Raw genomic sequence first — 27,166 nt, 5'->3', positions numbered from 1 at the left:
CAAGTTCATGAAAGACCCCCGCAAGGGCATCGACCGTTCCTGGCGGTCCTGCCAGGATAAACTGTTGGACGCAGTGGGTCCGATCACGAAGATTTTAGACATGGCAGAGGAAGCGAAGGTCTCCGGAACATCCATCGACCCTGAGGTGCTATCTAACTGGGCACAACGGGTGATCATTTTCCTGGGCAACGCCAACTGCGCCCTTTCAACAGAGCGCCGCCGGTCCTTTCTGATTAAGTTGGACCCGAAACTGGGAGATCTGGCCTCTTCGGAGGCGGGGGCCGTGGCCCAGGGGGGCCTCTTTGGCGAGCCTTTTATCAAGGAGTTGGGGAAGTTTGTCTCTACCTTTACTTCGCTGGACAAGGCCCAGTCCAGCATCAAGCATGTCTTCCACCAACGTTTTTCCGCCAGGGCTGGTCGCAACAGGGGCCGTGCGACCGGCCGTGCTGGTCAAAATGCCGGTAACAGAGGGCAAGGCTCCGGTCGAGGGCAGTACAACACCTCGGCCAACTACACCAACATCTACCCCACCAGGGGACAACGCTTTGGAGGTCGCGGATTCAAGAAAGGAGCAGGAAACAACTCCAATTTCGGTGAGTGTAATTCCTGCAGATCAAGTGTGTGTTGGCGGCCGGTTAGCGGCCTTTTGGGGGGAATGGGCACGCCTCACCGCGGACGCATGGGTTTTACAAACCTTCCGCGGTTTCCACATAGAGTTCTACGACCAACCCTTTCAGGTGAGTGCCCCTTCTCCGATGGTGTTCTCAGAGGCCGATGCGCTGTTGATCGACGAGGTGGTCGCGGACTTGCTCCGCCAAGGGGCCATTCGTCGTTCAACTCGGCATCCCTCAGGGTTCATCAGCAACCTTTTTCTTGTGGACAACCCTGGCGGCGGGCGTCGCCCTGTCATCAACCTCAAGGAGTTCAATGGGTGGTTGGTGTATCGCCACTTCAAGATGGAGGGCATCCATCTGTTGCGCGACATTCTCCTGTCGCGGGACTGGCTGGTGCGGCTGGATTTGAAGGACGCCTATTTGGTGGTTCCCATTCATCCCCCGCACCGCCGTTTCCTGCAGTTCCTCTGGAAGGGCCAGGTCTTCGAGTTCACGGCCCTTCCTTTCGGTCTGTCTTCCGCTCCGTGGTGCTTCACCAAAGTCCTGCACCCGGTGATAGAATTTTTGCGCGGTCAGGGCGTCAGGCTTATCGTCTACTTGGACAACATTTTACTGCTGGACCAGTGTCCTCTGAAGCTACGCGAACACCTGCAGATGGCGGTGTCGCTTCTGCAAAGCTTGGGGTTTGTCATAAACGAGTCCAAGTCGGTTCTGGTTCCCTCTCAGTGAATAGAGTTCCTGGGTTTCGTCATAGACTCTGTCGAGTCCGTCCTCAGTCTTCCGACATGCAAGTTTTTTTATTTTTTTTATTTAACAGATCTTTATTGACAGCAAAGCCATTGACAGCACCAGCATTATCACATGTGTATGAGTAAACGCCGGGATCGACACCGGGTACATAGTACTTGTTAGATGTTAAACGTACACAGCCTTAGTGCCAGCATCCCGGAGGCCTGGCGGCAAAGTAGGAAGAAATTAGCACAACAATTCAAATCGAGGGCTCCCACTGCCGGTAGTGTACCGTAGTGATGTGTCAACTGGCAATCAATTGTCTACATGCTAGTCAGCGATCCAACGACTAGTGTACCATGTATATGTAAACAGCTCCCAACTAACTCCCCCCCCCGCCCGCTAGTGTGTGTCTGTGTGTCTGCCTGACCCATCCCGTCCAAACCACCTCCCAAGTGCCCCTATCCCGTGTCCCCACCCCGTCCCCCCCAGAAACCTACCCTTATTCCACCATCTACAGCAGCTCGTCTACTGGTTCTCACAGCTACCCTCAGTCAACCAGGGGCCTCCCCATTTCCGCCTCCCCCGTGTCCCCGTGCTCAGTATTGACTTCGATCTCTACCACTCTATCCTGCAGTTCCACCTCCTCCGCGATGTCAGTATCTTCCTCCTCGCCTCTCTGTTTGTACTCTTTGTAGAGGTCCCAAAAATTCTTGGGCCTGCTTCTGGGCGGAAGAAGATCGCTATACAGTTCCGTCTGTATACAGCAGTACTGCAGGTCTCGTAGCCATTTAGCCTTGGTGGGGAGGGGCCCCCTCATCCAGCAGGTCGCAACCACCCGCCTTGCAAGGAGCAACGCCATGTCCACCAGACGACGCAGTCCCGGGGCTAGCGGTTTCGAGTACCCGAGTAGCGCCAAGGCCGGGGCACGAGACAACAGCTCCCCTAACATTTGATCGAGTTCCGCAAAGACCTCCCCCCAAAATGCCTGCACTCCTGGGCACAGCCATGCCAAATGGAAGAAATCAGCTGACGGAGTCCGGCAGCGCTCGCACTCGGGTGAGGTGCGAAGGCCATAGCGATGGAGGCGAGCAGGGGTATAATATACTCGTTGTAAATATTTGAAATGCACCAAGCGGTGCCGTCCGTTTAGAGAGATCCTGCGCGTGCTTGTGCAGCAGTAGCGCCACATTCCATCGTCTATGGGGGATTGTAGGTCCGCTTGCCAGGCCTCCCTGGCCTTCGACGGCTGCAGACACTGCTGTGTCACACCCAGCTTGTTAAGCTGTGTAATGAGTTTCGCCGCGGAGGTGGACTTCAGTATGTAGGTCAGTTCCGGGATCTCTACAGGTTCCTCCAAATCCGGCCCCAGCAGTTCACGAAAGGCCGAGCGGAGCCTGTGGTATTGGAATTTCTGTAAGAGGGTGTGTCCCGCCCCGGCGACTGCTAGCTGGTCCCAGGTTTTAAGCACCCCGCCCTCAAACAGGTCTTCCAGTTTGGTTACGCCAAGAGAACTCAGCGCCTTGACCACTCCCTTCTCACCAAGCGGGTCGAGCCACAGGGCCCATTCCACCGGTAACAGTGGGGAGTAAAGCAGTGTGCAGCCCCGTGAGCGCATCAGGCAATTCCAGGCGTGATTGGTCGCTTTCAGCGAGACCATCCGACCAATTGTGCGATCCGTGGGCAGGCAGACAGTGGCTGGTAGAGGGAGCGGATCTGCAAACAGCCGTTCCAGTATAAGGTGCGGGGTCCGTGCGTCGCCGTGCACCCATGAGTATAAGTGCGACGCCTGGGCGACTCTGTAATACCGTTCCAGGTCCGGTGCTCCCAGTCCCCCCATTTCGCAAGGTAGAATCAAAGTCTTCCAGCTAACCCTGGGCTGCTTCCCCCCCCAGCTAATTTCACCAGCACCGAGGTGAGCTGTCGGAAGAAGGTCTTGGATAAAACCACCGGCAAATTCAGGAAGAGGAACAGAAATCGGGGGAGCACCACCATTTTTATAAGTGCAATCCTACCCGAGAGGGAGAGTGGGAGGCGAATCCACTTATCCACGTCCTCCACTAGGTTGTTATAGGCCACCCCATAATTGTCTCGAACGAGCACTTCCGGGTCCGAGTGAAGTTGTATGCCCAAGTAGCGAACTGAGTCGGCGGTCCATTGCAGTGGGTAGTCCATGTCGAATTGTCGCGTCACCGGAGTGAGCGGGAACGCAATCGACTTGTCCCAGTTTACTTTCAGGCCCGAGAGCGAGCCGAAGCGGACCACCTCGCGAAGGACCGCAGGCAAATTAACTTCCGGCTCTCTGACGTACAACAGCGTGTCGTCCGCGTAGGTTGATATCCCTATCTTGTATGTGGGGAAGCTAACCCCCTCTAAGCCGTGGTACTCCCGCATGGCACACGCCAGGGGTTCCGCCACCAGTGCGTAAAGCAGCGGCGACAAAGGGCAGCCTTGTCGGGTACCCCTGCTAATGTCTATCGGGTCCGTCACCCTGTCACCCAGGCGGAGCCTAGCGAAGGGTCGATGGTACAGCGCGCCGACCTGCTGAAGGAACTGTTCGCCCAATCCCAACTTGCGCAACACCCGAACCATGAAGGGCCATTCAACCGAGTCGAACGCCTTCTCCATGTCAAGAAATATCGCCAATGCGCTATTCTCCTGCTTAATGTGCTGCATCGTGCCTAACACTGTTCTGATGTTGTAGGTTAAATTCCTGCACGGGACAAAACCGGACTGCTCCGGGGCGACCAACCCGGGCACCAACAGGGCCAGGCGAGTAGCCAGGACCTTTGCGTAGATTTTGGCGTCTACATTAAGTAGACTGAGGGGTCTATACGAGCCGCAGAGATCGGGGGGTTTACCGGGCTTTGGTATGGTGATTAGTAGCGCCTCGCGCATGGTGGTCGGCATTTCACCGTTCTCGCAGATGGCATCAAACAGGGTGATCAAGTGTGGCAATAGCATGTCCTTAAATGCCTTATAAAACCCAACCGTGAGGCCATCCGTGCCCGGCGCACTGCCCGAGCGCATGCTTGCCAGTGCCTCTACTATTTCGTCTTGGTGGAAGGGGGCCATTAAGAATTCCCTGTCCGAGTTCTTGAGGAACGGCATGGCTATATGGTCTAGGTAATCCTCCATCTCACCCTCCGCTCCCCGTGTTTTAGTTCGGTATAGTTCCGCATAGTAGCTCCTGAATGTCTGGAGCACCTGCTCCTCATCGGTCACCGTGTCTCCCTCCGGAGTTCTCAGACCTTCTATGACCAGCGGTCGTCTGGAGTTACGAGCCATACGTGCCAGGAGCGCTCCTGGCCTCTCACCCTCCCCATATTGTCTCGCCGTGGCGTATTTGCCCATGTAAAGGACCTCTCTATCCGCCAGCGCCTGAAACTCAGACAGGAGTCGGGACATCTCTCCATCTCCCGTTTCGCCGCCCAGCCGCAGCTGCTCCGCCTCCAGATCTGCCATCTTCGTTTCCAGGGCAGTTAGGTCCCTGCGTATAGATCGCAGCACACCCGAATGTTTCGACATCGCCACCCCCCTGATGTATACCTTAAATGCCTCCCATACCGTAAAGAAGTCATCCACCGTGCCTATGTTAGTAGTAAAGAACTGCTCTATTGCCTCCGCCAGTTCCCCCCGGAAGGCCTCGTCTAGCAGTGCAAAGGGCGGGAACCGCCATGTGAAGGCCGGGATCCCCTTCCTGGGCGTTGCAAGGTGGAGGAGAATAGGGGCATGATCTGAGAGCGTGCGTGGGAGGACTGTGCACGTGTGAATGTTATTAAGTACCGGGGGAGTAGCCAGCCAGTAGTCTATCCTGGTGTGTACGTCGTGAAACGCAGAATAGTGTGTAAACCCACCCGCCCTCGGATGCTTTTCCCTCCAGACATCCAGCAAGTCAGATTTAATCATCTCAGCCGCCATGTACGTGGCCGAGGCCACTGGCCTCCGGGCAGGGCCCGCAGAGCGGTCCAGTGATGGGTCAAACACAAAGTTAAAGTCCCCGCCCCACAGTACCCAAGGCTGTGCGTGCGTTCTTGCAATAGCTGCCAGTGTCTTATAGAATTCAGGGTGGTCATAGTTAGGACCATAAACGTTCACTATCAGTATGTCCATCCCCTTACCCACACATCTCGCCAGGACATATCTCCCATCTGGATCTGCGTGCACCGGTATGAGTCGCAACTGTGACTTCGGATTGACCCAAATTAACACCCCTCGGGCATGCGTAGTGAAACCCGCCGCCACAGTATTACCTGACAATCCCCTGGATTTGAGCATTCTGCTGGAGAGTGGTAGGTGTGTCTCCTGCAGTAGAGCTATGTCAATGTGATGTCTGCTAAGGTAGCTGAGGACTTTCCTTACTTTGCGGAAGTCGTTCAGACCCCGCACATTCCAGGTCATTAAATTCAGCCCATTCCGGGTGTGTGCGTTCAGAGTTGGTGTTGTATCAGCCATTGCTAAGTGGGTTCAGATCGTGGACCAGAAGATGGGGTAGTGTAGGACACAGTAGGGCACCCCGACCCATAAGCGCCCTCCGGCGCTCGCAGACAAGGACAGCAGAACACTTCAATTCACACACTTCACCGGCAGACCCCGTCAACAACCCCAACCAAACACCCCCCCTCCCCACCCCGAGACCAACTCCCACCCCAAGAACAGCTACCCACCCACAGCCGACCTCCCCCAACCTGGCCAGGCAGACCCCACACTCCCCCCCCCATGTACCCCCTATCGGTGTAGTGTCAAATAGTCCGACACCCACTCCTCAGAGAGCAGCACCAACCAAAAGCTCGAGGGCAGAGCGCACCAATGCAGTACTCCACCGACTGTTCCAAAATAGTGCAAGTACTGCCCCCCTCTCAGCTCCATTCAAGAGTCATTGCTCATGGCATGATGAAAAGTGTCACTCAGCACCCCTCTGTCCGGCTCCCCCGGCTCAGTGTATACTGCCACCAGGCACACACCCCCTTACCAGCATCATAGGGTAACCAGGTTGTCCTTTCCAAAATCGTGGATCAGGCGCCATTGTGAGGCCGGGGTGCCCATACTGTCCGGGTCCGTAATCAGAGTCGTGTGTAGAGGGTCGAACCCTCCCGCCGCCGGCGTTCAATCCTGTTCCTCCAGAGATGCCTCCTCCTCGTCTTCCCGGCCACTCCGGTTCTCCTTCCTTTCCCGCATCCAGGTCTTAAGGGACTTATGCAGTTCTTTCGGGTCTGTAAAGAAGTACGACTTCCCACCAGTATTAATCCGAAGTTTGGCCGGGTACAACATGGCGTAGTCCAGGCCTAGCGTCCTGAGCTGCTTCTTGTAGGGCGCGAACTGCCGCCGTTCCTCCTGCACCTTGGCTGTGAAGTCCGGGTAGAGGGAGATATTCATGCCCTCATGCTGGAGTTGGCCCTTCTCTCGCGCCACTCTCAGGGCAGTGTCTCGGTCGCGATAGTTGAGCAGTTTCGCGATTATGGGGCGAGGTGGCAAGCCAGGCTGGGGCTGTGGGCCCAGCGAGCGGTGGGCGCGCTCCACAATGAACATGGGGGAAAAGACTTCCTCTCCCAGGAGTGCCTTCAGGAGTTTCTCCACATAAAGTTCCATTTTCCCCGTTTGCGTGGATTCCGCCACTCCCGTGATGCGTAGATTGGATCTGCGGGAACGTGCCTCCAGGTCCTCTGTCTTGTCCCTGATGACTGTCAGGAGTCTGTCGAATTGCTTGCGCTCCTTGTCCCACTCCATCTGGGCTTCCTCGGCCTCAGTGAGCCGACGCTCCGCCATGTCAAGGCGCTCCGCATGTTTGTCCACACGCTCTGCCATACGGTCCATCCTGTACGACAGAGCGTCTATTTTGGTGCCCACCGCCGCAATACTCTCCTGAATGCCTTTCTCCATGGCTGCCAACATGTCCCGGAGCTCCGTCGGAGCCTGGGTCGGAGCCGCTGCCGCACCCTTCGGCGATGAGTCCGGTGCCGGAGCCTCTGCACCTTTCGGGCGGCGCCGTTCAAAGGAGATCTTCCCCTGGTTCGCCTCGGTCTTCCCCATTGTGTTCACGATGCGTGGCAGTGCCCTGCAAAGAAGTGTCCACCACAGTTCACGATACCTCAGTGCCAGCGGTCTGGTATCCGATGCGCAGAAAAATGGCGGCGACAATGGCGGACAACGCCTCTCCGTACTCAATTTTCAGAACGGTCCGGTGCCAGACAGGGACCTGTCCTTTTCAGCTGTCCCAGGTGATACGTCCCTCCGCAGCCTCAGAGGAGAAGGCACAGCCTCCCGTAGTCTGTGCAAGTGAGCCAGGTTACCACGCCAGGTTCAATGTCGCCCCACCACGTGGCGCGGTGCCTCAGTTTAGGTGTTTCGTCGCTCCGCTGCTTCTCCAGTCCCCTCACCCACCAGGGCAGTGCGGGGCAGGAAGGTAGAGGGCCTCACAAATCAGTGTTCGTGTCAATCTTGCCGCGGCTCGCACGGCGTGCGACAGCCGCCGGAGGTATGGCCGCACGTACAGTGACGTCGCCCGGCCACCTCACCAGGATAGCCCGCTGCTCTCGGCCTAGTCCGCCACAGGCGCGCCACCAGGCACAATGCCCCAGGATGTACAGGAATTCACGCTCTGCAGCCAGCCAACAGGGTCTTCGGAGTGCCCGGGTTGCCAGCAGATGGTTCCTGGCAAGTTATAGCCAATTCGAGCCCATGAAGGATATTTAAGCAGGATAATTCTGGAGCTTTGCGAGGAGCCGAGGGCTCACGCGTCCGCCATCGACGCCGGCTAGCTCCGCCCCCCTTCCGACATGCAAGTTGTCGAAGATCCGTCATGTGCTGCGGCAGACGGTGGGGAGGTCCCACACCTCGCTGAGGCAGATTGCCAGGGTAGTGGGCCTTTTGTCTTCCTCCATCCAAGCGATTTTCCCGGGGCCGCTGCATTACAGGGCCCTTCAGCGCCTCAAAGCATTTCATTTGCGCAGAGGTTTGTCGTACGATCAGTTGGTTCCTCTCTCGGAGGAGGTGCAGGAGGAGATGACGTGGTGGCTTTCTCACATGGAAGCCTGGAATGGTCGGGCGATCTTTGGGTCGGTCCCGGATTTAGTGATCGAGTCCGATGCCAGCAGAGCAGGCTGGGGCGCTCGCTGCGGAGAATTTTCCACAGGCGGCGCCTGGTCGCCGGAGGAGCAGAGGTTGCATATCAACTGTCTGGAACTCCTGGCGGGGTCCTTTGCGGTTAGGTGCTGGACCAAGGACAAAGTGCAATTGTGTGTCCTTTGGAAAATGGACAACGTCTCAGCCGTTCGGTATGTGAACCATCTGGGTGGTTCGCGGTCCCGTGCGCTAGCGAATCTAGCGAAGGAGTTTTGGGCCTATTGCCTGGACAATCAAGTGTCGGTGCAGGCGGAATACCTGCCGGGACAGTCCAATCAAGTAGCGGATTGGCATTCCAGGTATCTACGGGACTTCAGTCAATGGAAACTTGATGTGTCGGTTTTTCGATGGCTGAACGGCCTCTGGGGTCCTTTTTCGATCGACCTCTTTGCCTCACGGTTGTATCATCAACTTCCGAGGTTCTTCAGCTGGAGGCCGGATCCAGTGGCGGAAGCCACGGACGCGTTTCTTCAGGACTGGAGTCGGGAGTCGCCTTGTGCGTTTCCTCCCTTCTCCATGATAACGAGGATGGCGGCTCAGCTGCGCCGACAGGCGGGGGAGCTGGTCCTGGTGACTCCGTTCTGGAGGTCGCAAGTGTGGTTTCCAGTTCTACTGGAACTTTCCTGGGATTTTCCAATCCTACTCCCCCAGTTTCCTCACCTGCTTCTCAACCCGGATCAGGAGCCTCATCTCCTTGTGCAGGGTTCTCTCCGCCTCATGGTATGGAGGCTTTCAGGGGACACTGGTCGCTCCCAGGCCTTTCGCGACCGGCTGAAGGACTCTTGTCCAAGGCCTGGGCTCCCAGTACGTCGAAACGCTACAAGTCCGCTTGGGCTAAATGGGTACGTTGGTGTCTTCGACATGACCTGGATCCCTTGGTCGCAGGAGTGGTTCCCATCTTAAACTTCCTGACGGAATTGGCTACGGCGGGTTTGGCGTATCGCACTATCAATGCCAAGCGGTCAGCGATTTCTGCCGCGCACCTGCCGGTGAACGGGTCCCCAGTGGGGGAACATCCTTTTGTGTGCAGGCTCTTGCGTGGTGTCCGGTTGGCTTTGCCGCCGGAACCTCGATACTCCGTCCTTTGGGACGTGAATGTGGTTTTGAATCTGTTCCTCTCTTGGCAGGCTAATAGGTATTTGTCTCTGAAGGAGCTTTCGGCCAAATTGGCCATGCTGTTATGCTTGGTGTCTTGTCGCAGAGTGTCTGATGTTCGCGCTCTAGATGTGTCCGCTCGGGTGTTTTCGCCTGATGGCGTCACCTTTACGGTTGGTCGCCGTACCAAGTCTGGCTCTAGAACCATTACGTATCCTGCGTTTGTTGATGTCCCTAAATTATGTGTTCTGAAATGTTTAAAAGCATATGAGGATATGACTTGGGATCTTCGTCCTCCGGGCGAACGTCAGTTGTTGATTGCCTTGCGTAAACCACACCATGCAGTCTCTTCCCCCCACTATTGCCAGGTGGGTGCGCTGGGTCATGCAAGAGGCAGGTATCGATACTAAACGTTTTGGGGCTCATTCTGCCAGAGGGGCCATGGCCTCCAAGGCGTTTGCAGTAGGTGCACGCTTGGAAGACTTGATGCGTGCTGCGGACTGGTCTTCAGAGTCCACGTTCAAGAAGTTTTACTTCAAACCAGTGGTGGACATTGCCAGTTTGGTGGTGAGTAAGCTTTAAACTAGCATAATCTGAGCCTCCGGTCCTGCCATAGAATCGAAATTTGCCTAGCTAGTGTGACGGTAAGTTTAAATTCTATTAAGGACACGGAGGCGAGGATTATCCCACCCAGATCGTCCGCGTGACGTCCCACCCGTATGCCAGTAAGTACGTAGGTTTCTACTTGATGTCGTTATTTCATGCCTGTTGCTGTCTGTATTGTTTTGCTGACATGCGTCTGGTTGTACAACTCTCATGCAGTTGTGTTTTGTCACTAGGTAATGATGGTGCCAAACAGGACCAGTAAAGATGTTGCGTAATTCGCGAAGAAAGAGGAAGAATGGAATGAGGGGTCTGCTTATATAAGGATAATGGACACTGTGAAAGGACTACCCTCGGATCTTACAGGTTGGAGTGCTGGGACTTGAAGTGAAAGTCTGAGACATTTGCACTATGTTGCTTATTTTGATGCTTTTTCTTCCTTTATTGTAACCGATGATGATGTTCCAATACAGTAAGAGCTTTTCTGGGCTGCTATGCGTTTTGTGTTTTAATAAATAGCAGAGAAAGAAAAGCATAATCCTCGCCTCCGTGTCCTTAATAGAATTGAAACTTACCGTCACACTAGCTAGGCAAATTTCGATTCTGCTATGATTTGAGAAATGCTTTAAAAACTACCAGCAATTATTCTCATGCACTCTTGTGTATTCACACATGTGTAATGATAAAAAAATAGACGAAAAAGAATAAGATGAAGGATCTCGCTCTACATCTTCCAGGGTATTAACCAGACTACATAAAAAGCGAAAAAAGTTAAAGTTATCATACATCAGTATGCTTCTGCAATTGATAGAAAATACATAGATGTATATACAATCCTGAAATCAAAGCAGCTATTATATGTAGGAGGGTTTCTTCGAGCAAAGAAATTGAATTACTGCAACTTTTAAAACATCTGTTTGCAACAACCAATGTAGTCACGAAATTAAGTTTTAAAATAAGCATTTGCAATGCAACGGTCTCGCCTTTGCAAAAGTTAGAGCTATTGGCATTGTAAATGACAAAATGTTTATGTATGTGTTGGTTTTGAAAACAGATAAATAAATGGCATTGATATTTACAATGGCAATAGCTTAAACTTTTGCAAATGTGCGACCTATTGCATTGCACATCTTGAACCCTCACCGACATAACTGCCTAGGAAGTGTTCAAATTGAGAGAACCTGCTTAAATACTTCACAAGTCTGCGTCTATGACAGACTAGTGCTTTCCTTTGCTCGCTGCATTGCAGTTTATGCAGCAGCTGTGTGCAGGGTGGTAGTGCCTTCATATGCATGTCTCCGTTTGCTAAGTGTGCATGTATGGATGCGGGTAATTTAGAGGAAGTTACCAAAGAGACATACTTCAATCCTAACAGTGGACATATCCCGCCCTCCATGTGGCACATGACCAGGGCGATTATTTCTCTCCCCAGATATTTCGGGAAGGAGGCGGAGGTATAGTAGGCCATGGCAGTTTTGGAAAGCCCGGGTCCGCTGATGGCACCTCTGTCTCAGGGAATGGAAGGGAAGGGGCTGCTGTGCCCCGTTCAGGCCCTGCAAACACCTCCAACAGTCACACAACGAAAAAAAGTGCTTGAAGTCAGCCTACGCTGCTGTGAGCCCGACCAATAAAACAGAAAACAGTCTGGGGGCCGTTCTATCCCAGAGATCAGGAAGTTAAGGTGACGAAACTAGAACAGCGCTGCAAGGCCATTCTAGCGGCCGCAGAGCGCTATTCAGATTTTTGTAACAACCATACTGTTACAGTTTCACAGAGGAGTGCGGGACGGGGGCCTGCTGCACCGTAGCGGCCCAGCTGTGTGGTATTAACTGACATAGTGCAGATGAAGACACGGTCGGGTGTCTGTCTCCTCTCATAAATCCGAGCCGGCTCCAGCACTCCCCGCCAACACCTCCTCCCCGGTTTTATCTGCAGAGATCACCCGTGATACAGCTTCCCCGGGAGAGTGTGTGGGGTGGGGTGGGGGATACCCTCCACAGCACACAGACCGACGCTCCTTTCACCAGGCCCAGCTGAGCAAGCTGAGGCAGACATATCCGACTATATTATTATACCGGCCTTTCGTCTGCACTGAAGGGCGGTTCAACAGCGCTGACGGCTGTGGTTTTTATGGCCCTGTGAAGGCATTGGCGCCGCCTTTGCGCACCAGGAAGGGCCTGAGGCCTTTCAGAGAGGCTCTGGGCTTGTTCAGAGAGCTCTTGAGTCGACCTGCTCGCAAGTGGAATCACTCGAGCATGCGCAGAACGCTGCAGCCATCTCCAGGGTTCACCTGGGACGCCTTCCATTGTGTTTGGCTGGGTCGAAGCACGCAGAAATGTTGTGCTTCTCCGAGTCTCAGTAACAGGGGCCAGATTTTGAAAACCAAAAATCGGGATAGCCTATACATAAATACAGAAGCGGGACTACAATGTGGCATGTAGCAAAGGGCACAGAGTGGGTTAACTCACAGCAAACATCTCAACAAAGAAAACAAACACAATATGACACCACGAGGAAATAAGCGCTTCATTTACACACAACACAATTTGTTTTAACAAGGTTGCTTTACAGATGAAGGCGGCTGTCACTACCCCTGCCGGACCCACCCTGCACACTCCCCTGGTAAGAAACGACAAGAGGAAGGCAGGCATTTCATTCAGCCGCCCCGGAGAGCGTGAGCGCAGCCCCGGCTTCCGGACTCGAAGGAGCAGCGGCTTACTTTTATGCGAGTGGCTTGGAGGAGACATCCGTGCTGGAACCTTTTACCGGCACGGTCAGCTTCCGGTTTATGCAAAGTTATCACGTACGGACAACTTCTCGCCGGGGATAATAAACACTGTATAAATGCGACCGCAATACAATTAGTGCAGATTACGTAACTGTAACAGTATGTCCTGTATAAGCAGAGTACGTAAAATGCGACGGAAATGAGAACACAAGCTATTCTATAGCTGTTCTCGCTTGTGTTTTGGCGGTCGACGTACAAAGTGTAAAAGTGACACACGGGAGGGGGGGGGCGGGAACGGCGCATGGACAGCGGGAGGAGGGGGGGCGGGAAAGGAACGGACAGCGGGAGGGGGGAGGAGGAACGCACTCACCTGGACTTCTTCCGGCGGCCATGGTCGGCATTAAATGAGGAAAACAAACACACAAAAAAAAAACGAAACTCCGCCCACCGCCCAATGACGATGCAAAAAGGGTGGAGAGGGATAAAAATGCAGGAACGCCCACGAATCTGGTCCGTGAATGACGGACAGATCTCTGTTCCAATGGCTAGCCTCCATTTATGGAGCTAGCCAATGGAACAGAGGGCGTATTCAAGGCACCCATCCTGAAAACTAAAGATTTCTCCTGGGGGCGGAGCTAAAGCTCCGTGCCCCAGGCGAAACCTAAAAAAGGAGAGTACGCAGATGACAACATAGAGAAACAGGATAAGAGATGGCAGTAAAGAGGAAGAGAGGCCCAGGGATAGAGGTGCAACCAGATATGAAGCAAGAGAGAGGACAATGACAGAACAAGACGAGAGATTTGACGCGTTTTAGAGAAATACGCAATATAGAAATTTAACAAGGGACTCGGGAGTGAGCGATTTGAAATGAGAGAAGGGGAGAGATAAAAGAGGGAGACGGGGAAAGAAAAAAAGAAATTTTTTCTAGCAAGGAACACATTACAATCTAACAAAGGAGCTGCTGAGCATGCGCAATGCCTCGAGGAGAAATGACGCATGCTGTGGACTATGAAGACTTCCTCGAGAAAAACAAATTGCAGAGTCTGGGCCCAACACTAGATGGCAGGAGTGTGCATAGTATGTGACTCCGCAGGACTATACGCTATGAATAGATGCTTACAGGATAAGTAACATACTATTTTAACAGAGTCAACACGTTAAAAGTGTGGTTGTATGTAGTCGCCCTGACCTACTAGTTGTTGATATATGCAAAAGTCTTATTTTGTAGTTTCAGTTGTGCCCTTCAACATTATGAGGCGGTGGAAAAAACCTTAGTGTGGTACTGTCAACTTCTGGTGAAAGTCACAGGAGATTTTCATGCAGAAGTGCAAGTCGCTGGTCACTATTTTTTATGTACACTATTGAAGAATTTTCTCTCTCCAACCTGTGGATGGAAGAGTGATACTGAATGCAGCTTCATGCTCTACAATACAAACCCTTTCTTACCCTACTTACAGTACATCTTTGTGTGGTCCTAACAATGTATATCTATCTCAGCGGCAGCCCAGTAATGCATCCTTCACCCACCTTACGCTCTGTAGTGTGGTCTATGCTAGACTATATAATTGAAACGAGGCACCGTGGCGGACAATGGTGGATATCATTTCATCTTGATGATCACTACAGCCCTGAAGAATATAGTGGTAGTAATTCAAATCTTATAAAACGGTGGACATGACTGCATTTTAATGAAAAACACATTTACTACTCATGGCCAGCACAACACACACTGCCTCTAATTGTCACACACCCATCTTACCCTGTGTTCCTTAAATTCCCTGCTCTCTATCGCACTGTGATGGTTGATGGAGATCACACTGCTCTTCTGCAGCTACCTTTTGACATTGTCAGATCAAACACTCATTGCCAACTGTTCTACTATCAAAGGACAGGTTCTCCTTGGTAATTCAAAATCACCCGCTGGGAGCAGTATGCAGCTGGGAAGTGAGTGGAAATGATCAGGGCAACAGAGAGGATACTGTTAGTGAGCAGCTGATTGTGTTGTGAGGGACTGGATGCAGAGAGGGATTGGATGTGGTGGTGGTGGCAGGCAGCTAGGGAGGGTGGTGGCAGGCAGCTAGGAAGGGTGGTGGCAGGCAGCTAGGAAGGGTGGTGGCAGGCGCTAGGGAGGGTGGTGGCAGGCGCTAGGGAGGGTGGTGGCAGGCCGCTAGGGAGGGTGGTGGCAGGCCGCTAGGGAGGGTGGTGGCAGGCCGCTAGGGAGGGTGGTGGCAGGCCGCTAGGGAGGGTGGTGGCAGGCAGATAGGGAGGGTGGTGGCAGGCAGATAGGGAGGGTGGTGGCAGGCAGATAGGGAGGGTGGTGGCAGGCAGATAGGGAGGGTGGTGGCAGGCAGATAGGGAGGGTGGCAGGCAGATAGGGAGGGTGGTGGCAGGCCGTTAGGGAGGTTGGTGGCAGGCCGCTAGGGAGGGTGGTGGCAGGCCGCTAGGGAGGGTGGTGGCAGGCCGCTAGGGAGGGTGGTGGCAGGCCGCTAGGGAGGGTGGTGGCAGGCCGCTAGGGAGGGTGGTGGCAGGCCGCTAGGGAGGGTGGTGGCAGGCCGCTATGGAGGGTGGTGGCAGGCCGCTAGGGAGGGTGGTGGTAGGCCGCTAGGGAGGGTGGTGGCAGGCCGCTAGGGAGGGTGGTGGCAGGCCGCTAGGGAGGGTGGTGGCAGGCCGCTAGGGAGGGTGGTGGCAGGCCGCTATGGAGGGTGGTGGCAGGCCGCTAGGGAGGGGGTGGCAGGCAGCTGGGGAGGGTGGTGGCAGGCCGCTATGGAGGGTAGTGGCAGGCCGCTAGGGAGGATGGTGGTAGGCCACTAGGGAGGGTGGTGGCAGGCCGCTAGGGAGGGTGGTGGCAGGCCGCTAGGGAGGGTGGTGGCAGGCCGCTAGGGAGGGTGGTGGCAGGCAGCTAGGGAGGGTGGTGGCAGGCAGCTAGGGAGGGTAGTTGTAGGCAGAACAGCTTTTGTGAGGATGAAAGTGGAGCGATGGCTGCTTTAAATCCACGGCTGCTGGGATTAAGCTGCTCTGAGTGAATGAGTGCTGTACCTGGAGCTTAGAGTGATGGTATATCCACCGCAGCGCCGCAGCAGTCAGGCTTGGCTTCTTGGCACCATAGGCCACCTTAAGAGCTCTCTCCACTAGCTCGACGCCATGGAAATACTCCTCCTTCCAGTATCTGCAGACAGAAAAGAGAGTAAGGCCCATTGGGTCTAATAGTGTTGTTGAACCCAAACTGTCTCTGATAAATACATAAACCATCCGTGTTATAAATGAATCCACCTTATTCTTAAAAATTCTGCAGATCAATCGCTGTAAAATGAGTCAATACTTTGCATAACTTTAGCCTTCTCTATTGCCCCACGGTTACCAGTTTCCCTTGTTCTACAAGACTCCATTTTTAGTTCCATTCCTTGTGTCCACTAACGACAGATACTTTACCATTCTAAAGTGCCCCTGCCCCCTTGTCCCACTCTCCCTGTCTGCTGGGACAGCTCCTCCATCTTGTCCAAGTCTTTAACTCTCTTTTCCTTTTAAAACTGCCTCTCTCCGTGGCTAGTGGTTCTACCCCCAGTCCCATTCTTTACACCCTAAACCTCACCTTTACTTTTTCACCACTCTCCTTATCCCCGCTTTGAAAAATATGCCTGTTGCATTCTCCTTACACCTTCCATCAAGCGCCACGATTTTAATTGTACCCCTCCCCTCTCTTCTGCTCGCTGTAGCGTCAAGTGTTACCCTCGGGAATGTGAAACTTTGCTTCTTCTCTTCCCCTGAGCTCTCCTTTACTTCCACTCTCCCTCTAGAATCTGGCTGAGAGAGGTGAGGGATGAGAAGGTAGAGGAACGGGAAGGAGAGAATGGAGGGAGAGAAGGTGACAGAAGAGGGAAAGAGAAACGGTCGTCCTCTCTGTTCAGTAATCTGTTCATGGTTTTAATAAAAACCTTCCTTTTCCTCTTGTTTCACATCATCAGAGTCTTTCTCCTGGACATGGATGGCTTGCTTCTGCTTTGTAAATTAACTCTACTTCTGCCACAGCTCAGTTCATCCTCAGAGCGGTTTGTATAGGTTTACAGCGATATCACTTCTAAATGATGGAGGAGTTACTAAACGGGCTGCCCCATTTTCTGAGGCAGTAAGCATCTTTCACATGGATGGCACAGGGCGTGAAGCAGTGGTTGAACTGTTGCAGGGTTAGGACACTGAGCCCTGCCTGTGCATTTCTGACCCGATAAGAACTTGAAACATAATCCGTGACCCACCACAACATGCCTATACTGTGGGAATGAAGTAACAATGGCTTCTGCCGTGAACATTAATGAGATGGTTCTGTGGCAAGGAAACAAGAGCGGTAAAAGGGACAGGAGTCTGAATCTCAGGCCTAAGTGGACTCTTGTAGTAACAGACCCAATCCCATCAACCACCTCAGCTTTGACTCAGCCATGTGCACATCAGTCCTCGACCTGCTTCAATAGGAACAGTCTAGTCCGAACTGCCATGGCAGGTCCTGCTGAACCGGACACAAGCAACTCAAGATCGACTTCGCCAGTGTTTAATTTGTAAGACATTAAGTGCCAGGGCCCCCCTCAGGAGGCCAATGCAGCTTGTACCATCCACTACTCCTGCCAGTGCTGCCAATAACTGTATCAACCTAACTACTAACCATTACGCTCCTACAAGTGTGACAATTCAGACTATTGTAGGGCAGGCCCCCCAAGCTAGAAGAATGGCTTTTGAGGGAGGTGTTAGTAATTTTAATGTATGCTGAAATAATAAACAACTGTTGGTCTGCTCATCTTTAAATTAGTCAAACAAAGCCACCATGAGGCAGACTGTCATAAGTGCCGGTGTTGACAATGCGGTGCTGGGGCAGAGCAACGGATACCACTGGGTCAAATTATTCACTAGGCTTCACCCTTATTAAGGCTCGTCAGACAGGTGTCGCTCAAGTCTAGTTGCACAGTGAGCACGGGACCCACATCAGGGCATACCTTTTTCACTTATGACATTGCACTAAAGTATACAAAAAAGTGATGGATAGAATTGTGGAATTAATTTCAGTCACTGATAATTACTCAGGACCGCATTCCAATCCTTCATTATTTTGCACACCAGGCCCCTCATTCTGGACCACGCTATACACAAATCCGTCTTGACCCTTCTACAATCGACACAGTGCAGCCGAACTACAAGGCCCATTCCTTCCTGAATAGGAACAGAAGCAACCCTAGACCGTTTGACACTGAGTGGGGTTCATCAATCGGCTGTAGCTTGGTTCCAGAGGTACGGTGAGCAAGGAACCCATATCTGTACATACCCATCACTCATAACAATCTAAAGTTTCAGAGGAACCATACCCTTAATTTCTTGTCCTGTGGAATTTGACTAAAAAGCTCTCTTTTTCTCTGGTGTCCCATCATGCACCCTATCCTCCCTGACATCGACCAGGCAAGCCGATCCTCCTATTTCCGACACAAACCCCGTTGTACCCCCTCTTGCCTGCTCTCTTTCCGTAAAGCTGACACATGCCAAGAATAATTACCAGCTACCATGTAACCTACGGGTTTCCGTCCCGTTCGATATTTTCCCCCTTAGACAAGAACGAAGTCAGTCAGATGGCTGACTCGGAAAACCCCCTTCCCTGACTCTGTCACCGAACGAGCAGCTCTCGCTCGGCAATGATTTCCTAGTTTGCAAGGACAGCCACGGGTTGGGTTAACAACCAAGGGAAAACCTAATCAAGCACACGGGACAGCCACGAGGAAGAATAGTTTACTGCAGCCCATTGTTCCTTTTCCCCGCTGCACACACATACCATTGTGAAACATCACCACCCTTGTGTACGAAGTAAAGAACGCACAATGCCTCGTCCTCTTTACCTTTCCGACAGAAATGACCCAGTAACAATGCCTCGATTCTCTGTCCTCAGATACCAGCAACTCTGTAACTTGCCACCACAATCGCCCCGATGCAATATGTTTGTCTATGTGTAAATGCTATTCAGGTTATTCTTTAAACGAGAACAAGTATGCTATGATTACATCATGAAATGATGTAATCGAGTCTAAGGGAAACTCCTTCTTTTTGATTGTACTCGTACTGTATATAAGTGTTGTTATGTTTCAAGCAAAGTAGACTACTCCTGAACCCGCTTGGTGAAGGAGCTCTCCCTTAACTCGAGTTCTGGAATAAAACCCTTTCAACTCGAAGACCACGGACTCTGCTCCTCATTTTATGCATTACCATTTTCTTGGGTAATTATAGAAATTCCGAACGGCGTAAATAACTAGCTTTTTATTTACCACATTAATTGGCACCTGAACAGGGACGCTCCCTCTTCCCTACGCGCCGGAGATGTAAGTCGAGTCCTTGTCCCTTCCATACTTTCGACGGACTTCAAGTGCACAACAGCGGGGTGTTCCCGCTAACTCCCTCGAGACGAGGAGGAGGCAGACTGCGACTGATCATCCACACGAGGCGGTGAAGAAGATAGCGGAGCGTCCCAACCCAGAGCCTGACCAGTGAGAGTGCCGAGTCCGAGGTCTTTGGAGCCCCGAATTCCTGCGCAAGCGTCAAGAGTCCGATGACCAGGTCTTCAAGTTTTGCTTCTTGGTGAGTACCACTGAGATAGTATAAAGACGGGTTCCATTTTTGGAAAACGGTAAAGACGTGTTTCATTCGTGAAACCGGTATGGTTGCACTATATTCTAGTGTATAAAGTGTTCGTTTTGTTTTTGTATATTCCAAATCTTTTTTTAATCATAATTTGTTGAGCTTAAGAATGCCTCTGTTTTCCAAATTACGTGCAGTTGGCACCAAAAAGAATCTGTTAGAAAAACCAGTTAAAGTCCCGCCCAGGGACACTCCAGGATATTTCATGTACAACAAGCATGGATTGAGTGCCATATTGTTTTTAGACCTTTGGGTAGACTATACCGAGAAATTAGAGATGGCGTATAGGTGGCCTGCCACAGGCACATGGGATGTAGAATGCATTATGAGAGTAGAGGAAGAGTTATGGAAAAGAAAGGCGAGGCCCTCACAGACAGAAGCCATTGAGTTATGGCGTAAGGAAGCACACAGGAGGGCCCAGAAAGAACTAGGGAAAGTCGAGAAAAGTAAGAGAATGTCGGAACAGGCTAAAGAAAAGCAATTACAGGAAGAAGGTGAGAAAGTTTTAGCCGAACAGGTGGAGAGAGAGAGAAACGCTCTTGTTACTGGTATTTATCCCGTTTTGCCTGAAGAAATTGTAGAAGAATACCCCAAGTCCCCGGTGAAAGTAATTCCCACTGCCCCCGAAAATTTCCTTCCTGCCTATCTGTCCGAACCACCCCCGCTTATGTAAACATGCCTAGAACACGCCAGTCCATACGTGCTCCTGAACTAGTAGCCGGTGGTTCTACCTCTGATCTAGGAGTGTCCGGGAACGGGGCTGAGGATAAAGACGATGTCCCGCCTCTTGAGTGTCCTTACGACCCTGAACCCGGTAATGGCCCAATGGCCACGATATCAGAGAGATTAAGACTAGCCGTGGGTCAACTCCAAAAGGTCCCTGATGTAACTAAGCATTTGGATAAAGTTTACGAATTCATACGGACAGGTGAAGGTCCGGATGCTCTGGTCCAGGTCATGAAAAAGAGAAAAGTTCCCATCAGAGGACTGCTCCTGCGGTTCATTATAAATTGTCTGATCCGGGAACTAGACCCGGGTAATGGAAGCGTAGACTCTGAGTTAATAAATCTTAGCGATCAGATACACCGAGGAGCACACGATCTGGGACATCAGATTGACAAAATAACTAAAAGACTGGTTAAGAAAATTGTCACTATCCACTCTGAGAAAGTCACACAGGAGGACGACTCAGAGGAAGATGATAGTCCGACACTAGATAGAATGAATTTCCTGGGTGTAGCGCGACATTGTCCTGGCTCCAAGTGGCGAACCCCACGTATGTCACTGAAAATTAAAAGATTAGATCCTTCTTCGGAAGATCTTTTTTCAGTCCACAGAAAGAGCCCTAGATGAATGGATGGACAATGAGCCTCCCCTTACACAGCAAGAAAAAGAATTGGCCCGGTCTGCCACCCATTGGATATCACAACACCGAGTATATGGCCCAGATATAGTAGCACAAATGTTCTTGGCTCTTCCCCGAGCAGAACGACTAGCAGGTATTTATATTAACCAACACCTGGCTATCTTATATGAGAATAACTCCCACCGACCAGACAAGCTATACAAATTGTTACAGGAAGTAGTGACAGATAGATGGAAGTCTCGAGGACCGGAATTGATCAACACCATTCTGGACCTGCGTTTCCGTTTCCTGCAGCTTACCTTAGCCTCATCAGATTATGAACCTTACGGTATAGGCCAATATCCTTTACGAGAAGTCCACCACATACCCCAGCCAGATGGTACACTGCAACGAGTACATGTGTATACTCCCCTTACCAAGTTAGAGATAATGGAAATGAAAAAGATGGTGCCCTCTCACGAAAAACACCCCGAAGGATTCCATAGGGAACTGAAAGATATCCTCCAAATGGGTAGTTTTACATATCCAGATATAATAATACTCCTTAAAGTAATTCTACCTACAGGCATATTTGACAAATTGAAGGAAAAATATTGGGAGGTGGGTGGTAAAAAGATCACGTGGACTGCCCTAGAACAAGAAGAGACAGCCAGGAAACCAGGTGAAGGTTTAGGTGAGCGCATAAGAGAACTGCCCAGTCTCCTCATACAGGTCTTGCCTCTGTTGTTGACAACAAAAAAGGAGGATTGGGATGCCATTTCCGCCTGTAAACAAAAACCAGACTAGGATACAGGTGATTACTACACCAGATTAGAGAAATGTTTTTCTATAAATAGTGGTCTTGCACATAGCAGCGAGGCATATCCTCATCTTTTTGTGTCCAAATTGGTGGACAACGCCTTACCTTCCATCAGGAATAGAGTGTTGAAAGTTGAGAGTACCTGGCAAGCAAATAGTCCTTCAAAAATGTTACAGATGGTACAGTACCACCACAACAGAATAAGGGAAGAACAGGAACAGAAAAAGAAGAGGGTAAAAGACACAAAAATGAAGGTACTGGTTGCACAGACGGCACCAGTAAATACGGGCCCCAAAGGTAATGTAGGGGCCAATAGAGGTACCTGTAACTACTGCAAACAGCAGGGCCATTTTGTGAAAGAATGTCCAGTTCTGAAACACAACATAGCGACAGGAAAGACAAAAGAACGCCCACACACTCCTAGACCAGGTAACACTCAGCAGCCTCAAACCATTACACCGCCACAGGTTCAGAAGCCCGCTACTGCTACCACACAGATGTACCAGTACGCCCAATCAGATTACCCCGAGTTTGAACCGTGCGCATGAGACAGCCTTGAGAGAGAAAGTGACTTGCCCCTTATTCCAGTTCCAGTAGATCAGAAAGGTCCATATGTACAAGCTCACTACTGGGACAAGACAGAAAATTCCTCATAGACACGGGGGCGAGTAGGACTACCATAAGTCATAAGGAAGTCCCAGAGGTTCCTCTCTCTGGCTCACATAATATATCTCTGGGCTTTTCAGGAAAACCGACCATAAACAAAGTATCTGAACAAGTCTCTTTAGGAGTGGGTCCTCTGACACGTACTACTGATTTGGTCCTTACAGAAACGTGCCCAGAAAATTTACTAGGTATCAAGACACTTAAAGAACTAGGAGCAGTAATATGCTGTTCACCGGAAGGAGTAAAATTGTTCCTACGAGATTTCAAAGGACATTTCACAGTCAAAGAATTCGACCCCAGACTAAAAGACATTCCGCCACATTTGTGGGCAAAAAGCTCGACTGATGTCGGATACATGGACATCACCCCACATCAAGTCACACTCAAGGAGGGTGTAGTCTTACCCCGTATACGACAGTATAAGATTCCACCCGAGGCTGAACAAGCCTTACTAAAAATAATCCAAGAACTCATAGAGCATGGTGTGGTGATCGAGACTGATTCAAATGTTTGCAATTCTCCAGTTCTTCCGGTCCTCAAAAGGACTGACCCTTAGGCACCCCCGGTCTACCGACTGGTGGTTGATCTCCGAGAGCTGAACAAATGTGTGATCCCACAATATCCGGTGGTCCCAGATATTTCCTCACTATTGACTGCCATAGATCCCGAAGCTGCATTTTTCACAGTCATCGACTTGAAGAATGCGTTTTTCAGCATTCCTATACATCCCAACAGTCAATATCTTTTCGGATTCAGTTTAAAAAGACGAAGCTTCAGGTTCACTAGAGCTCCCCAAGGCTTTACAGAAAGCCCAAGCATCTACAGCCAAGCACTAAAAAGACAACTTGACAGTATCAAGATGCCTGCCAATACAGCGTTGATACAGTATGTCGACGACATCCTCGTCACAGCAAGGACAGAACCAGAATGTGAAAAAGCATCTCTCACAGTCCTACATTTACTGACAGACAAAGGTCACAAGGTGTCTCCCTCAAAATTACAGTTCTGCGCACAGCAAGTAGCTTACTTAGGACATTTGCTGTCGAAAGAGGGTAGGCAACTAACACAAGAACGAATCCAACTGATTTCGACAATTTCTCAGCCAAAGTCACAGAAAGAAGTTTGTGCATTCATTGGTCTCACTTCATATTGCAGACAATGGATCCCTCAGTATGCCCACATAGTCAAACCACTCATACAGTTAACCACAGTGGAAGCAGCCACTCATACAACTCTCCCTTGGACATTGGAACACTCCCAAGCATTTGAAGCTTTAAAACTAGCTCTGTGTCAAGCACCAGTTCTGGCCACCCCGAACTATAGCAAGCCTTTTACCCGGTTTGTGACGGAACGTGACGGAACAGCACTATCCGTCCTCACACAAGACCAAGCAGGAAGAAACAGACCCTGTGCTTATTTTTCTAGCACATTGGACCCCGTAGCTCAAGCTTTACCTGCATGTCTGAAATCCGTTGCGGCTACAGCCCTGGCCATAAGACAAAGTGATTCAATAGTGTTAGGACATCCCCTGATAGTACAAGTACCACATGCTGTGGAAGTCCTTCTGAATAGAACACAGACCCAACACCTGACTGTAGCAAGACTGACAGGATACGAACTAACGCTCTTTCAGCCACACATAGAGATCAGACGATGTAATGTGTTGAATCCTGCTACCCTTTTGCCCTCAAACCCAGATGACACGACACAACATGACTGTGTGGAAATGATCGACGTAGTGACAAAACCAAGACAAGACCTAACAGATGTTGCACTCCCAGATCCTGATGTAACTCTCTATGTGGATGGGTCGTGCATGAGGACAAGTGCTGGAGAGTTAGTAGCAGCCTATGCAGTAACAACAGACTGTAAAGTTATAGAGACTCAAAGAATTGACATTCTGTCAGCTCAAGCAGCAGAGCTCATCGCTCTGACACAGGCCTGCATAGGGGCAAAACAATTGAAAGTGAACATCTATACCGATTCCCAATACGCTTTCGGTGTAGTTCACAATTTTGGAGTGTTATGGCAGGAAAGAGGTTTCCTTACCTCACATGGGGCCAAAATACAACATGGTCCCCTGATTCAAGCCCTACTAGATGCCATACACCTACCTACAGCCATAGCTATTCTGAAATGCAAAGCACATACCAAAGCTACAGACACCATATCCAAAGGAAATGACTTAGCAGACCGGACTGCTAAACAGACAGCCCAGAATCCAGTGAACACATCAGACACTCAGGTACCAACACAGACGATTACTATGGTAGTGAGAGACCCCTTGAAAGATGTGCTAGACATACAGACACATGCCACCTCAGACGAAATAAAGAAATGGGCTGAACAAGGAGGGGTCCAGACAGATCAAGGTTGGATGACCAAAGACAGAACAGTGTGGTTTCTCCCTGATTCCATGGTACAAGTTATAATTGACACAGCCCACAGCCCCGCCCACCTAGGCGAGAAAGGTATGCTGGACATTTTACGGAATATCTGGTTTAACAAACATCTGAGAGCTGCAGCCAAACAAAAAGTAAAAACTTGCATGATACGTTGCCAATTTAATCCTGGTAAAGGTGTATCAGTAGAACAAGGTGGATTCCAGCCTCCTGATCATCCCTTCGAAGTCCTCCAAATGGATTATATCCAGATGGACAGATGTAGAGGGTACAAATATGTGCTAGTGGTAGTGTGTACACTGACACGATGGACTGAAGCATACCCTGTCCCAGACTATGGTGCCCAGACAACAGCTAAGCAATTAGTGAGAATTCTTCCCCAGATACGGGTTACCAAGGGTCATTTATTCAGACAATGGACAGCCTTTCTCCTCCAAATTGATGGAGGCTGTTTCTCTTTTATTGGGATATTCCTGGAGATTTCATTGTGTCCGACACCCTCAGGCATCTGGCCTAGTAGAGCGACACAACCAGACCTTGAAAACGAAACTAGCCAAAATATGTGCAGAAAAAGGGATAGACTGGGTCACTGCCCTCCCGGTCACTCTCTTTTATATGCGAATGGTGGCACATTCCCGGACGGGACTGTCCCCTTTCGAAATAACATTCGGGAGACCTCCTAACATCTGGGGGGTCCCGTCTCCTAGAAAACTGACTGACATTGACTCTAATATGTTGACAGATTACCTGGCTTCCTTGATGTCTGCACTCCAATCTTGTCGTTCACAGGTTACAGCAGCATTTCCAGACCTCACCGTGCCTGGAGAACACGCAATCAGGCCCGGTGATTGGATCCTGATCCGAAATTTCGATCGTACCAGCCAACTGGAGAAGAGATGGACAGCTCCTAAGCTGGTCCTCCTAACTACGAGGACCGCCGTCAAAGTGGAAGGACGCAAAGGATGGCTCCACGCTAGCCACTGTCGGAAATTTTTTGGACCTATACCCACAGACACTGTGCCTTGTTCAACAGCTACCAACGCCCCGGATATAATTTCACCAATTCCAGAACTCACTCCTCAACAGGAATACCGATCGCGGCTGCGATCTCACCAAAAACAGACTAAAGACATTGCACCTGATCATAACGCACCGGTGGCTAATTAAGACCAGGAACAAGCTCTTGGTGAAGCGGCTGCTGGAGACGTTTTGATCTCGTGTTCAGAGACATCTTAGTATTAAATCCATAGACATCATGAGGAGAAATGACGCGGTGCGTCAATGAAAAAAGACTAATTATGTAAAATTACTGCATAGCAGGTTCTTGATTTTTCTGTTTACAATGTTACTTGTTTGCTGTGTAGCAGCCTGCCTGGGATGGATCTTATGTACAGTTTTCCCTCCACATTCTTCCACGTTTGTAAAGAATACCACTATGCATTCCTATGTTGATCTTCCCCCACACCTCGAGGACAGAAGAAAGGAATATATAAATAATACATTCATTTCCACCCTCCATAAACACCAGCTCATAGTCAACAAGACCAACTGTTGGGTTTGTGGCTTGATGCCACATTCCGTGCATAAGGGAATGCCCTTTTTCTCCCTCCCGTTCGGTTATTCAGGATCCGCCTATGCCTTAGCCATGATATTCTCTGCCTCTGTCAGAAACATCCCCCCGACCAAATTGAAAAACGAGAGTAATTGGAACGAGGTAAAGACCAAAATAGTAAAGGCTGTTTCTATAATCGTGGATCTCACTGTCACCTGGGGGAGGGCCGAAGATCACGAAAATATCAGTTACTCCCAGTTCCATGACATTGCTTCCTTCAGGGAAATGTTTTCCGTCGATCAAAGACGGACAGATCAAGGAGGTTGGGTAATACCGCAAAACGGCCGGTTTTGCATAAGGGGGAAAGGAAAAGGGGAAGTAATGGGGAACAGCGAGTGTGATAGGACATACACACTGCCCGCTCCCGATTTTCCGACCATAGTAACTGCCCCAAACACCTATTTCATTTGTGGACCCCATGCACGCACCTGGTTGCCCCAAGGCTGGTCTGGAAAGTGCTATATTGCATTCCTATTACCACCGAATTACACAGCCCCCGCCAATTACCACCTGATTGACCCTCTGACCCAAGTTAGAAGACAAAGAAGGGGGGTCATAGATGCAGAAGATACTACAGGACAAGAAGTAGGAGATTTCTTTAAAGGTTTTCTCCCTTTCTGGGGACCTATGGCAAATAGTCGCCACATCCGGCAACTAACCCGTGTAGTTCAGGCCGCCATAGACGAAACAACTGGCGCCTTAAATAAAATTACAGCTGAGGTCGCTGCAGACAGGCTCATGACACTACAACACCGTATAGTTTTAGATGT

At 50.7% G+C, this 27,166-nt stretch overlaps 1 protein-coding gene across 1 annotated transcript in view; it reads right to left on the bottom strand.

Moving 5' to 3' along the window:
• LOC147716780 (aflatoxin B1 aldehyde reductase member 2-like) overlaps positions 1–27,166 on the bottom strand; it is a 387,565-nt gene that overhangs the window by 26,660 nt on the left and 333,739 nt on the right. The window contains exon 6 of the mRNA XM_086923731.1: positions 15,928–16,057. Within this exon, the coding sequence (XP_086779857.1) occupies positions 15,928–16,057 (130 nt within the window). The remainder of the gene's footprint in view (positions 1–15,927; positions 16,058–27,166) is intronic.

The sequence above is a fragment of the Lissotriton vulgaris genome, chromosome 5, assembly GCF_964263255.1.
Source record: "Lissotriton vulgaris chromosome 5, aLisVul1.2, whole genome shotgun sequence".
NCBI classification, from domain to species: Eukaryota; Metazoa; Chordata; class Amphibia; order Caudata; family Salamandridae; genus Lissotriton; species Lissotriton vulgaris.
The sequence above is the reverse complement of the archived record's forward strand: the minus strand, read 5'-3'. Positions and strand labels throughout refer to the sequence as shown.